At 41.2% G+C, this 14,043-nt stretch overlaps 1 protein-coding gene across 3 annotated transcripts in view; it reads left to right on the top strand.

Annotated features, from left to right (window-relative positions):
* LOC139474280 (calponin homology domain-containing protein DDB_G0272472-like) overlaps positions 1 to 6,090 on the top strand; it is a 49,104-nt gene extending 43,014 nt beyond the window's left edge. For all 3 annotated transcript variants that reach the window (XM_071257226.1, XM_071257227.1, XM_071257228.1), the window contains 5 exons: positions 478 to 546; positions 1,125 to 1,237; positions 1,664 to 1,766; positions 2,008 to 2,201; positions 3,858 to 6,090. In XM_071257226.1, the coding sequence (XP_071113327.1) occupies positions 478 to 546; positions 1,125 to 1,237; positions 1,664 to 1,766; positions 2,008 to 2,201; positions 3,858 to 4,017 (639 nt within the window). In that variant the 3' untranslated portion in view covers positions 4,018 to 6,090. The remainder of the gene's footprint in view (positions 1 to 477; positions 547 to 1,124; positions 1,238 to 1,663; positions 1,767 to 2,007; positions 2,202 to 3,857) is intronic.
* The last annotated feature ends 7,953 nt before the right edge of the window (positions 6,091 to 14,043 follow it).

Genomic DNA, 14,043 nt, shown 5'->3' on the forward strand with positions numbered 1-14,043 from the left:
CTCCAAGTACTAAGTATTATTAAGGTTGTTGGCTTCTCTACTACTAAAGTCTCCAAGTACTAAGTATTATTAAGGTAGTTAGCTTCTCTCCCACTATATTCTCCAAGTACTAAGTATTATTAAGGCTGTTGGCTTCTCTACCACTATATCCTCCAAGTACTAAGTATTATTAAGGTAGTTGGCTTTTCTCCCACTGTATTCTCCAAGTACTAAGTATTATTAAAGTAGTGAATAAACCACTAACAAAAGTCAGAGTTGAAAACTTGAGAGAGGGGGGCAAATCATGTTTGATTTTGAAAAATTGCAGTTAGACTGAATGGTCATTTGGACCTCCAATCAGTCTTTGATTATTTCAATTAATCGCATCATCACTAGCAGCTGTGAATCCTGTTGATGGCCCCTGTAATTGTCCTTGATGTGACTTAATCCACCATTCATCCACTGTCTACAAGTTTTTCCTGTGTCTGCATTGTGCAGGAGGAGATGAGACAGGCCCAGAGGGAGGCGGAGGAGGAGGAACTGAGGATGAGGGAGCTGGAGAAGGAGGTGAGGAGAAGTATCACCTTTCTTGTTTTAAAAATCAGAGACCGCCTCCGTGGTCTAGTGGTAGACCGTCCACCCGGAGAGCAGAAGTTCCGGGATTCGATCCCCGGCTGCGTCATATCAAAAGACGTTAAAAGATGGTACTTGTTGTTACCCTGTCTGGTGCTCGGCATTAAGGGGCTAAAACAAGGACTGGTCAGCTCGGAGTCAGTATACTGTGTCTGAGTGGGGTATTCATGTTTAACTGCGGCATGGTATCTCAGTGAGCTTGCACTATAAATCGGCATCAGTCAGGACTAGTACAAGCAGCCACACAAACACACACACATACATGCACGTCGCTATATAAGTGCAATAATCTTGGACGCAACGTTAAACCCCATTTCACCTCACCACCTCCACTGAGAAACAAGCAACAGTTTAACATGAATGTCCCACTCAGACATAATGCCGAGCACCAGGCAGGGAAACAACAAGTACCATTTTTTAACATTTTTTAACATCTTTTGATATGATGCGGCCGGGGATCAAAGTAATGGTGAGTGAGCATGATGACATGTTGTTGTATCTTGTGTATACAGGCAGAGGAAGAGGCGATGCAGAGGTTGGTTGAGGAGAGGGAGAATGCGGTGAGACGCCGGTGGAAGCTAAAGCAACTGGCACGGCAGATTGAGGAAGAGGAGCGGAAAAAGAGGTTTGCCATGGCTCATACTTATAAAGAATACACACAGTGTTACACGTCGATTTCCAAATTGAAATAATTATAACCCAGAAATCTTTCCGTAAAGGAATTTACTGTGAAACCAATAAACAACAAAGAAATGGTATACAATAAACAATTGTAGTATTAAATTGACTAGGTTTACAGAGGAATACAAGTTACTGCAGAGTAATTACACTGGCAAAAAGTGTATTAATATTCACCTATTAGCAACTGTGGTCAAGGTTCCAATATAGGCCTTATAAAGCTGGATATCTATGATGAAAAATGATCTTCACACTACTGCTGGTCTGGATGTAATGTGAGATGCAAGAGCAACATTCTTGCAACATCAACTTGTGTCAGTCCCTTACTTCAGGTTTCCTTCAACAGAGTTGAAATGTCTTCTGTGTGTTACAGAGAGGCAATGCTGTTGGAAGAATATAGACTGGAAGAGGAGAAGAAGGCGCGGGAGCTGGAGGAAGAGATGAATAGGGAGGAAGAGAAGAAGAGGCTTGAGGAAGTAAGTTGCATCAAAATATTATTTGAGGTGGGAGACCATGTAAAGCTGCTGTCTGTGTTAACATATGGGAGTTATATAGAATACTAAACAAGCTCCCATGTACTAACAATGTTAGGAAACGAGTGAATAGTTTGGGTATCTGATGAGCGAAATTATTGCCAAAGTAAAACTTCCTTTGATTCCTTGACCCTTCAAACATGTAGACTGTGCAGTGTCACTAAACCTCAACTGTTGTGTTCAGCTTCAGCGGATGGAGGCTGAGGCTAGGGAGACGATGAGACACGAGCTGGAACGTCGACGAGAGTGGGCTCAGAAACGTCGGGAAGTGAACCTGGAGCGGCGTGGGAATCTGGACAATGTCCGGCACGGTCAGGGCATCACACGGGCGTGGGTGTTCTCCTACTTCATGGAGTGGCCCAGGGAGTCTTACAACAAGTGAGTTACTCCACCCAGTGATGGGCAGATCCAGGTTGTCATCATCTTGTCTGACAACTCAAAGCAGTCATCTTTAACCATATTTACTGTATACATACTGATATTCTTGTGATGAGCAGATCCAGGTTGTCTGCATATCTTGTCTGACAACTCAAGGCAGTCATCTTTAATCATATTTACTGTATACATACTGATATTCTTGTGATGGGCAGATCCAGGTTGTCTGCACATCTTGTCTGACAACTCAAGGCAGTCATCTTTAATCATATTTACTGTATACATACTGATATTCTTGTGATGGGCAGATCCAGGTTGTCTGCACATCTTGTCTGACAACTCAAAGCAGTCATCTTTAACCATATTTACTGTATACATACTGATATTCTTGTGAGTGAATTGGACCTATTTCAACAATATTTCAGTCTGTGACTTTATCCACTCATCAAGCATGTCATATGATTGTTTGTTTTTGCTGTGTGAAACATGAGAATTAGACTCGGAAATAATATTATCTTAACAGAAACAAATAACTCCATGTATATAGAAAGGGAGCCCCAGTAAAATGGGAGAATCAGAACCAGAGGAAAATCTAGACTTGCTTCATTTAAGACTTTTGCATTAGGTTAGGGCTGGGCGGAAGGGAAAATAATATGTTTCAGGCACTGTGAGAGAGATTAACATGAGAATCTATTATAGTCCGAAGCTTCTTATGGTCTAGTGAGATCAGCTTGTACAAGTCCATATACTAAGACCTACATCTACTGAAAATAATTTCAAAAAAACAAATTCATGGTAGTAGACAGACTGGTACAGACTGGTATTTCAATAAGATCACAGTGTATGCTAGCTAAACGTGTGAGGCAAGCCCAATGAGTTATATGGATATCAAGACTGGGGATGCATGGGAGAGCAACCCCTTTTTCATCTTCATGAGGCAAGGGAATTAACTGCCTATATAATTCCAGTCTCCACCCTTGCCGAACTAGGCTGGAATTATGGAGTTATATTTTGGCTGGCCCAAAGAGCCTATGCATATTCCAATCAAAGTTGCGTAATGAAATCAACATCTGGTTCATAAACTGCTGTGCAGATTTCCGTACATTGCAGGATTTGCAAAGCTAACTCAACGTTTTTAAACAAGGTGCTCAGGTGATTTGGTGTACTTTGCAAAGTAAGACCCATTTTATTACAATATTGATCTTGATTATCAATCAGATTGTCTTGCTTGGTTGCCGTCATTTTGTTTGAAACAAATGCAAGTGATATGAGAAGTGGAATCTGATTGGTCAGTAGGAGGGACACAGAAGGGACAAAACTCGTGATAGCCACAGGGGGCACTATGATCAAGCCCAGAAATGCCAGCCTTGTTCGGCAAGGGTGGAGACAGGACTTTTACTCCCTTGACCCAGGATAATGCACTCTTTCTGAAGCATCCCTAACATTTATACATTTCAGATTCTGAAAGGGAATCCGTACTGTACAAGTAGCTAACTCATTTGGGGATAATTTTAGGAAAATTAACACCCCTGCCAATCAAAGATTGCTACCCAGTTAATTTGCATTCAGCTACACTTGTATGAGAAGTTGTGATGACAAGAGGCACCCCTCCTTGCCTACAGTTGTATCTGTGATTGTATCCGACGTGATTTCTTTCAGATTAATGGGTGAGGACCATCAATATTCCAAGATGCAAGCATTCTCTCACAAACCCAAACCCGCAGAAGAGAAGCCCCCAGCTGAGAAGCCAGCGGAAGTGCAACCCCCAGAAGAAATACCTCTGGAACTGGAGGAGATAGTTGATCCACCACCAAGCTGAGGTCTGCAATAGTGGTCTTACCAAAACACAATCTGATATTCTGTTGCTGAAAACATTCAAGAGTCTTGTCATCACTGTTTCTGGGCTATGACCATTGTAGGCCTGAACGTCTCTTATGATTCTTCTCTCCATGTTTTCTTCATCTCCATGAGATGCTGCAAACGTTGATAACTATTTGGGTAGATTTTATTTGTCTGTGGCCCAGATTTCTCTTTTTGGTCTCCTGAGATCTTACTACTGCGGTATATAAAAAAATGGCCTCCTTGAGACTGTCTTACCCTTGGTTGTTTGCTTGTTTGTTTGTTGTTTAACGCCGCACTCAGCAATATTCCAGCTATATGACGGCGGTCTGTCAATAATCGAGTCCGGAATAGACAATTCTGTGATTGACATCATGAGCATCGATCTACGCAATTGGGATACAATGACATGCATCAACCAAGTCAGCGGGCCTGACCACCCGATCCTGTTAGTCGCCTCTTACGACAAGCATGGGTTGCTGAAGATCAATTCGAACCCGGATCTTCACGGGTGTCTTTCTCATCAATCTCTGAGATCATGTCATGCCTAGGGGTGCAAGAACTGCTGAAATATGCAGCTCTAGATGGAACACAAAGGATGACAAGGTCAGTAAGTGGGCCTCAGCCTTGGATCCATGTTATATTATATATTAAGTATGTTATGTATCACCTCTTATGACAAGTGGTGGAGCACTGGGGACCTACTGAACCCTGGCTTCCCACTGGGGCTAGACATTTTCCTTTGAATTTATTGCCGAGTCGAGAATTGCCTATTGGAGAATAAGGTCATGGACTTGGACAGACCTCATTAAATTTGAAAAACAGCAAGTATGGATCAAGCAAGCCAGATTCATAAAAAAATGTAAAAGATGTATAGAGAACAGTCTCATATATTTTGAAATACAGTTGATATTATTGTGTACAATATCTTTCAGCAATATTCTGTGGTAAAGCATGGATGTGTTCGATCTCAGATTTGTTTTACTGTAATTGCTGTGCTTGTAATACAACCTGCATGTCTACATTGCTTGATGGGTCTTCACATCTATTTCCAAATGTTGAAAAGTGGTAATAATCTGTGGATATATCGCAGCTTCAGTGCAACTGATTGTTAGTGCTGAGTGAAGGGTAATATTGTCTGAAACATCACTTTTAATAAGGCCAGCTGGTTCAATAGATGACTGAAAAGGAAAAATCAAATCAAATCTCCTTTCACATCTTTTCCAAAATACATTGTAGAAAAATTATTTTTCAATGGCTTTTGAATATACTTGTTTGGTCAATCAGGTTTCAAATCACAATAACAACCTCTGTTTGGAACTGCCGATTTGATGCTGTATGTCTGGTTCCAAATTTGATTTAGTGTGGTTATATCTGCAGGTAATCTAGGTCTTCTTTGAAAACACAGTATGTTTATCTCCTAATTTGAAAAAGGTTATAGTGGGAATATTTTAAGCCAAGTTAGTACCGGTATGTGTTAAAATCAGCCCGATGAGCGAAGGAGTGAAAGAGAGCCAGTCAGCAAAATGAATGTGACCTGTAGACAATTGAGCAAAACTAGTGGTTGACAGCATGAGCAGTTTTAATATGACGACACTCCATGAACATGGTCACATTATGTAACCATCAGATTGTCATTTTTATTTGGCTCTTACGACAAGCACGAGATATAATGGCCCTTTGTCCTCATATCTGAGTATTTAGAACAAAAATAATTCTGTAATAAGAATATTATGCACAAATGGTATTTGTGACATTATTTTGTCATACCTGAACAACTTCAGGCATCACAGCTCTAAACTGTGCAAGTATTCATGTATGTTTTGGTCACAGGGTCATATATATTGTGCTAGGAATGTCTACAAGTTTGCCAACAATTGTCCAAAATGATGTCCTAGATGGGGTTTCTTCGTCACACTGGGCAGGAAAAGCTAATCTGTGATATGATGTGTTATTGTTGTATCTGTTAATGAAGGTCTACCATTGTTGTTACATGAAGTCCATTGTCATTACCCACTGGTGGAGACCCAGACAACTTATATTATTTCCTCATTCTGCCTTTAAATAAAAATTTCTTGTCATAAATGTGTTCATTATTCTGGGGTTGAGCAGACTCTTCTTCACCTAAATTACCAGGTCAAACATCAAGTTTAACTCATAACAGTATCGGCTGTCTGAAAATCATAAGGACTGCCTCTGGAGAATGACAGTTGGGGTTCGATTACCAGACGTTTCATCCCAAAAGATGTTAAAAGAGGGTACTTCTTGTTACCCTGCCTTGGGCATTAAAGGGATAAAACAAGGACTGTTTGTTAGTTTGTTGTTTAACACCGCACTCAGCAATCTTAGCTATATGATGGCGGTCTGTAAATAATCAAATCTGGACCAGACACTCCAGTGATGTCATGAGCATCGATCCACGCAATTGGGATACGATAATGCACCAACCAAGTCAGCAAGCTTGACCACCCGATCCCATTAGCTGCCTCATACGACAAACAAGGACTGGTCAGCTCAGAGACAGTATGCTCTGTCTGAGTGGGGTATCCATGTTAAACTGCGGCATGGTATATCAGTCTGCTAGCACTTTCAAACCAACATTAGCCAGGAATAGTACAAGCAGCAACAACACACACCCGATCCTGTTAATCGCCTCGACAAACCAGTGATTGATATTAAGAGCAACATCCCAATTGGGGTATGATGAATGACATACAATCAACCAAGTCACCAAGCCTGACTACATGATCTATTTAGTTGCCTCTTTAGACAATCATAGACTGCTGTGTAATTTTCAAACCCAGAATCCCCTACGGATAAATCATGTTTGGGAGTCTCCTAAGTATGTTCTCTGCAATGAGATATCTTACTATTAAATATATTTTATGTAAGAGAAAGAAACCAGTTGCAGCCTTGATGAGGATGGATTTAAACTACCATACCATAATATGGCATCTTAGACAAAGACTTAACTTTGCCCTTGGTTTACAAAATGACCTGCTCTGAATTTCAACAAGAGGACAAAGTCATTTATATCCCTCGTAATGGTAAATACTTGACATGAACTAGTTATATATATTGTTGCCATGGAAACTCAAAAAATATTTTTTATTAAAAATCCCAAACTATCAAAAGGCACCAGTTCACCGCTAACCCTATCTTTGTGACAAGAATGGTGAAATAAATTGTACAATTTTTCACGGCTCTGGAAACAACATCTCCCGCAAAATGCATTGTCGGGGATAAAAAAATATAATGCTTTATTTGTCTTTATTTTTATACAAATGTTATATAACTTTTATTTCAAGATAATATCAAGATGTTTCTTGTACTCCTGCATCTTGAAATACTGATAAAAATAATCTGCTTAAACAAAAAAACTAAATTGTTATGGCTTTGGCAAGACCTGATTGTGTAAGGACACATTTATGATGTCCACTATCTTAAATATAACAAAGTTTTAAACAAATCAGAAATAAAATATGTTTAATAAGCAAATAAGATTTGACACAACTATTACATGTAGATCTACAAGTTTAGTCAGCTAAGAAAATACATCAACATCTATTCATATACATTGATAAACTCTATCGTCAATGAGAGGATAGACACAAACAGATCTGCAAGCACAGCTATGTGTTGTCAGTTATAGCAATAAGTATACATGGACATAATCTATTTTCAATGAGCATATAGAATATTCTGGTACACCATCTTGGCAGTGTTGATATGTACAGTGATCACATGATACTGTCATAAATTACATAAATAAAAAACAGGAATAAATAGTTAAAATTGTATGTTACAGTTCACAACCTTGGAATGGAATGTTTGTCTGAGATATTCTCTCAAGACTCATGACGAAGTACACGCATTGATAAAAAATACTGTGTAATACACTTGTAAAATACGTGTGGAAATAGCAAAACCAGGATTCTATGTTTGAAATACTGTAATTGTACCTATCTCTGTAGAAAGTTCAAAATCGAAAATATCGTCAATAATTCATTGGGCCATTATAATTAATTATGAAATTTTCATTCAATCATAGCCAATCATCCCACCTCCCATCATGTTGCTGTCCCTAGGTTCCTGAAGATGAAAAAAAGCAAATATGCTCCAGTCTTTCTTTTCTGGATGAGTGAGTGAGTGAGTATGGTTTTACGCTGCTTTTAGCAATATTCCAGCAATATCACGGCCGGGAACACCAGAAATGGGCTTCAACCGAACCCAGGAATCGAACCCAGGTCTTCGGCGTGATGAGCAAACGCTTTAACCACTGGGCTACCCGACCGCCCCTTACTGGATGACATACAATAGATATATAGTCCTACCTAACATCCATGCTTCATCACTTTCATCACCTGTTCATGTTGGGGAAAAAAATGTGTTTAAAAATAAACAAATGCATCACATTGTAAAAGTATTTGCATAAAAACCTAATAATTAATTCACTTTTGCCTTTTTTATTTTTGTCTTGAAGATCTCAAATACTATACATGACCTCAACTCAACCACCTTTTGAGAAATAAAATATGCCAAGCATTGCCTACAGTTATGCAAGCATGAGAAATACATGTAGCTTGAGCGTTCTTACATAACAAATCACGCCATCTGTTGTGGTTGGTATTTTCTTTTTAACTCTGCTCCAACTATTATCCGATGTCTCATATATAATTATAGTTTTCAAACATGGAATCCTGGTAAGCCACTGGACGGATCATGGTTTTCTACAAGCTACAGTGTAGCTAGACATTGTACAACGTGTATCTACATGACCTAGGTGTTCTCATACAGTGTAACAACTACAGCAATCATACAGTTCCTACAGATACTCACTGTGATGACTTTCACTCATGTTAACCCTCACCTTTCTCTGTAGCTCTTGTTTTCCTCCTGTCCCTTGGCAGACAGGTCGGGAACCGAACCCAACAAATAACACTTGTCTGGCCTTATACTGGCCTTCGAATACATCCTCTGATGAAGAATTAAACAAGACATACTGATAACCAGAAGTTAAACAGCCAACTGTTCTTGCGTAATGGTGTCAAAATGATTGGCAGCTCAACCCGTACACTATATATGTGACATGTTTTAGGAGAGATGATCATGTGTTTGATGTTGTGGGGATCACTACTGGCACAGTTTGGTCAGGAGCATGTCCAGGCCTATCAGGAGCTAACAGAGGACACACGACTGAGAGCACCTTCCCGAGGCAAGAGAGTTTACTGACTGTAAAAGTCCAGTTTCCACCCTTGCCGAACTAGGCTGGTATTATGGATTTACATTTTGGCTGGACTAACGAGTCTATGCATAGTCCAATCAAAATCGCGCACCGAAATTGAAATCCGGTTCGTAAATTGTCGTTCAGATTTTAATCGATTGCAGGATTTGCAAAGCATGTGCACCGCCAACTCGATGTCAGCAGATATTTTTCAAATCTTTTCATGTGTTTAATCAAGGTGCTTAAGTGATTTGATGCATTTTGTGATGTAAGATGCGTTTTATCACAATATAGATCTTGATTATTGATCAGATCGTCCTGACTGGGAGCAGCCATTTTTTGTGAAGCAAATGCAAGTGATGGAATCTGATTGGTCCATAGGAGAGGCTTAAAAAGGACATAACTGGTAATAGCCACTGGTGGCGCTACGATCGAGCCCAGTAATTCCAGCCTAGTTCGGCAAGGGTGGAAACTGGACTTTTAAAGTCAGTTAACTCTCTCTCCTCGGGAAGATGGACTGAGAGCAGAGACAGGGTGACATTACGCTGCAGAGTAAAGTTCCAGTCGAAATTGCTTTCATGGGGTCTACAAGGTCTCTGTGAACACATCAGCCACAACATACACAACAGATTCAATACCACAACCATACTCTTTTGGATGTGGAAAATACTGGAAATGCAACCAAATAACGCTCTTTCCAACTTTTCTGTTCTCCTGCATGGTGATCTGGGATGACTGGACTGTGTTTTGCTAAGTATTGGCAAGTTTAAGAACAATGAATTTTACAAACAACACATGTTTTCGATTCTTGTTAAAAAGTTAATCAGGGTTAGAAACTAACAGCTTTTGTCCACTAGTCCTTATAATGATAACATATAGCAAAACCCTTATAATGGGCCAATTTCTACTAGTCCTTAGTCCTACAGGACTAGTGCTAATTTCTAATGCTATTAATATATTTGTGATAAATAAAAATCAGACTATGATTAACTTTTGGTTATGAGTATATGTGCTACACATCTCCACAGACTTGTGTCCGAGAGTGGACAATATTCATGGATGTCAGTTTGATGTTTCAAAATGTTTCACAAAGGAGACAGTTTTCTCTGTTGCCATGAGCTGAGAAGTCCACACTGATTTCACTCCATGAAGCCGGAAGCTTTGATATACAGCAAGCTCAAACATGGCGTACATCTCCCACATGCTCAGTGCACAAACATCCACAACTAGAAAAGCTAAAACATATTTGTACATTTATAAACAGATACATATATGCAAATGAAATAGACATTCAAAGTGACAAAGTTCACACATTTCAAATTCAACATATTCAGTATGAAGATCTACCTGCACACAATCAGCCACATACAAAACTTGTTGTTCAAGAAACTTCTGACACAAAATGTTCACAAACTGTACAGAAATGCAAAACAATTAATTTCATTGAGAAAAAAATATTTTTTCCATAAAGTCACATCATATCACAATTTACATATTTTGATTGAAAAGAGAAATATATCATTAAAACAAAACACAAAGAACATTTGGACATGTAAGTATCACACAATCTGGAATATCTGCAACTGTGATAGTATCGGTCACCTCAAAACAAGCAGAAAGTGATAGATTATTATGTTCATTTCTGGAAGGAATGCAATCCGCAGCCGCCATCACAACCATCATCAACACAACCAGCGATGTATTACAGACACATTGAGCTTTAAAACATTTGTCACATTTGTAGAAATAAATACTCTACTTTCCCTTTATTGCAATCATGTAATTGGAATGTTACAAGAATATAGGAATTATCTGTTTATACTGAACGTTTAAAACCTTTGTTTAACTAGCATCATGAGATGCCATAACATGAACGAGGACATCACAACCTGAAAGGCATATTGCAAATAGTCACAACCTTAAGTTGGTTCTGAGATATGTATTCTGGGCTTGTCAGAGGTGAGGTAGAAATCAATTACCTGTTGAAGCTCTTATGGTTCCTGTTGTAAGGTGAACCATTATTTTCAAATAAAAACAGCTGTGCTTAGAGGGGCGGAGGTTAGAGGGGAGGAGGGTTGAGGGGTGGAGGTTAGAGGGGTGGAGGGTAGAGGGGCGGAGGGTAGAGGGGCGGAGGGTAGAGGGGCGGAGGGTAGAGGGGCGGAGGGTAGAGGGGCGGAGGTTAGAGGGGAGGAGGGTAGAGGGGCGGAGGGTAGAGGGGCGGAGGTTAGAGGGGTGGAGGTTAGAGGGGTGGAGGGTAGAGGGGCGGAGGGTAGAGGGGAGGAGGGTAGAGGGGTGGAGGTTAGAGGGGTGGAGGGTAGAGGGGCGGAGGGTAGAGGGGCGGAGGGTAGAGGGGCGGAGGGTAGAGGGGCGGAGGGTAGAGGGGCGGAGGTTAGAGGGGAGGAGGGTAGAGGGGAGGAGGGTAGAGGGGTGGAGGTTAGAGGGGTGGAGGGTAGAGGGGCGGAGGGTAGAGGGGCGGAGGGTAGAGGGGCGGAGGGTAGAGGGGCGGAGGCTAGAGGGGCGGAGGGTAGAGGGTCGGAGGGTAGAGGGTCGGAGGGTAGAGGGGCGGAGGGTAGAGGGGCGGAGGGTAGAGGGGCGGAGGGTAGAGGGGCGGAGGGTAGAGGGGAGGAGGGTAGAGGGGCGGAGGGTAGAGGGGCGGAGGGTAGAGGGGCGGAGGTTAGAGGGGCGGAGGGTAGAGGGGCGGAGGGTAGAGGGGCGGAGGGTAGAGGGGCGGAGGGTAGAGGGGAGGAGGGTAGAGGGGCGGAGGGTAGAGGGGAGGAGGGGCGGAGGGTAGAGGGGCGGAGGGTAGAGGGGCGGAGGGTAGAGGGGAGGAGGGTAGAGGGGAGGAGGGTAGAGGGGCGGAGGGTAGAGGGGTGGAGGGTAGAGGGGAGGAGGGTAGAGGGGAGGAGGGTAGAGGGGCGGAGGGTAGAGGGGAGGAGGGGCGGAGGGTAGAGGGGCGGAGGGTAGAGGGGAGGAGGGTAGAGGGGCGGAGGGTAGAGGGGCGGAGGGTAGAGGGGCGGAGGGTAGAGGGTAGAGGGGAGGAGAGGGGGGTGGGTGGGTGCGGTATTGGTGTGGGAAGAAAGAGATACACATTATACACACAGATAATGGGTTCTGATTTCCCACGGATAAGCAAAGACATGACTGGCAGTATGTAACTCTGAAAATAGCATGTCAACAAATCCATACTAAAGTACGAATGTTAGTCCCGTTACTATATATCTGGCGTTGTTTCGCACATCATAAACATGGACACTATGGTAGCATTATCAGGTCTTCTGCACTCCAGCACCTCTGTGGAGACAGCAATAAGAAATCCAGTAACTTAATTTTTCTCTCTTAAGACTATGTTACTTGTTTTTCCATCAAACAAAGTGTGCTGGAGGTATGAACGCCACACTGTACTTGACTGTTCCCTGTATGAAAATGCACAGTAATTCTACTGTGTTCATCTAGTTTCATTTCTATTCCCTGCTTCTACTATTCATGATTCATAATTCTTGAGAAATTCAGTCAATGGCAACCACAAAGAAATACTGAATTCTCTCTGGCAATTAAAACTCAGAAAAATGAGAAATTGATTTTTTGAGTGTCAGTCTTCTTTGCTATCATGAAAACAGCACAAGCAGCTACTCAGGGATGCAGGAAAAACAGGTCTTGTTCATATTCTTAGCACTATTTTGTTATTAATAATTAGTGAGTGAATATTAAAATTATGGTTTTACCAGATGCAAAACATTGCATCCACAATGTCTGCATCCTATATTCACAACAACTGTGAATTGATCAAAATAATATGCACTGTGCATGCCATTGGACTCAAAATTACAGACTCTTTGAATCATTAAAACAAAATAAGTGGTAACATGCATGTTATATTTAATTCACATTGCCCTTCTCTTAAACATAAATGTTGAGAAATATAATCTAAGTTCAGACTGTCCATTTCTGATTTTCTTCACTCAATTATCGAGTTCGTTTCAACAAGGAAATCATCTTTTGTAATTAGTGTAGGGCTTCAGAGAATGTGAATGTTATGATGCTATCAAAGCACTTGTCCCTAGACTGTAGATATCAAGCTCAAGTAGGTCAGTTTTCCCAGTTGTCCAGACTCGGACCCACGGAAGTATCCTTGACAGTTCCCAGGAACTATCAGTGCTATTTACCCCCTGCCTCCTGTTTGCCCATTGCTTATTACCTATCAGTGCTATTTACCCCCTGCCTCCTGTTTGCCCATTGCTTATTACCTATTACCAATCAGTGATAATTGGGAACACATGTACATATAGATGCTCTCTGCTTCATGGCATTTATTCACTTGATGAAGGAGTAAGTTTGTACTCCGAAACGTTGTGTTCCTCATAATAAAGAAGTTGATATCCATAAATTCTCTTCCTTATGTGTATCACTTCTAAATGCCTTACAAAGACTTAATTGTAGTCCATTGTTAGACATTAAGAGTAAAATAAAGTAAAGCCTCATCTTGTTATTTGAACCTTGGTAGGATGCCTTTTTGATTAGAGAGGTACAACAGCCACTTGCTCTAGATATGATATACTTTTCATTGTAAAAGAGCATCTGATTAAGCAATCCATTTGATGTGGCTTCACTGAATGAATGCCTTTCAAACCTTGATCAAGTGGTCAGAGAGTATGGTTTTACGTGGCTTTTAGCAATATTCCAGCAATATCACGGTGGGGGACACCAAAAATGGGCTTCACACATTGTACCCATATCGGGTCTTCGGCGTGACAAGCGAATGCTTTAAACCACTAGGCTACCCGA

Source organism: Haliotis cracherodii, unplaced genomic scaffold (assembly GCF_022045235.1).
Source record: "Haliotis cracherodii isolate W230 unplaced genomic scaffold, xgHalCrac1.p SCAF_3, whole genome shotgun sequence".
NCBI classification, from domain to species: domain Eukaryota; kingdom Metazoa; phylum Mollusca; class Gastropoda; order Lepetellida; family Haliotidae; genus Haliotis; species Haliotis cracherodii.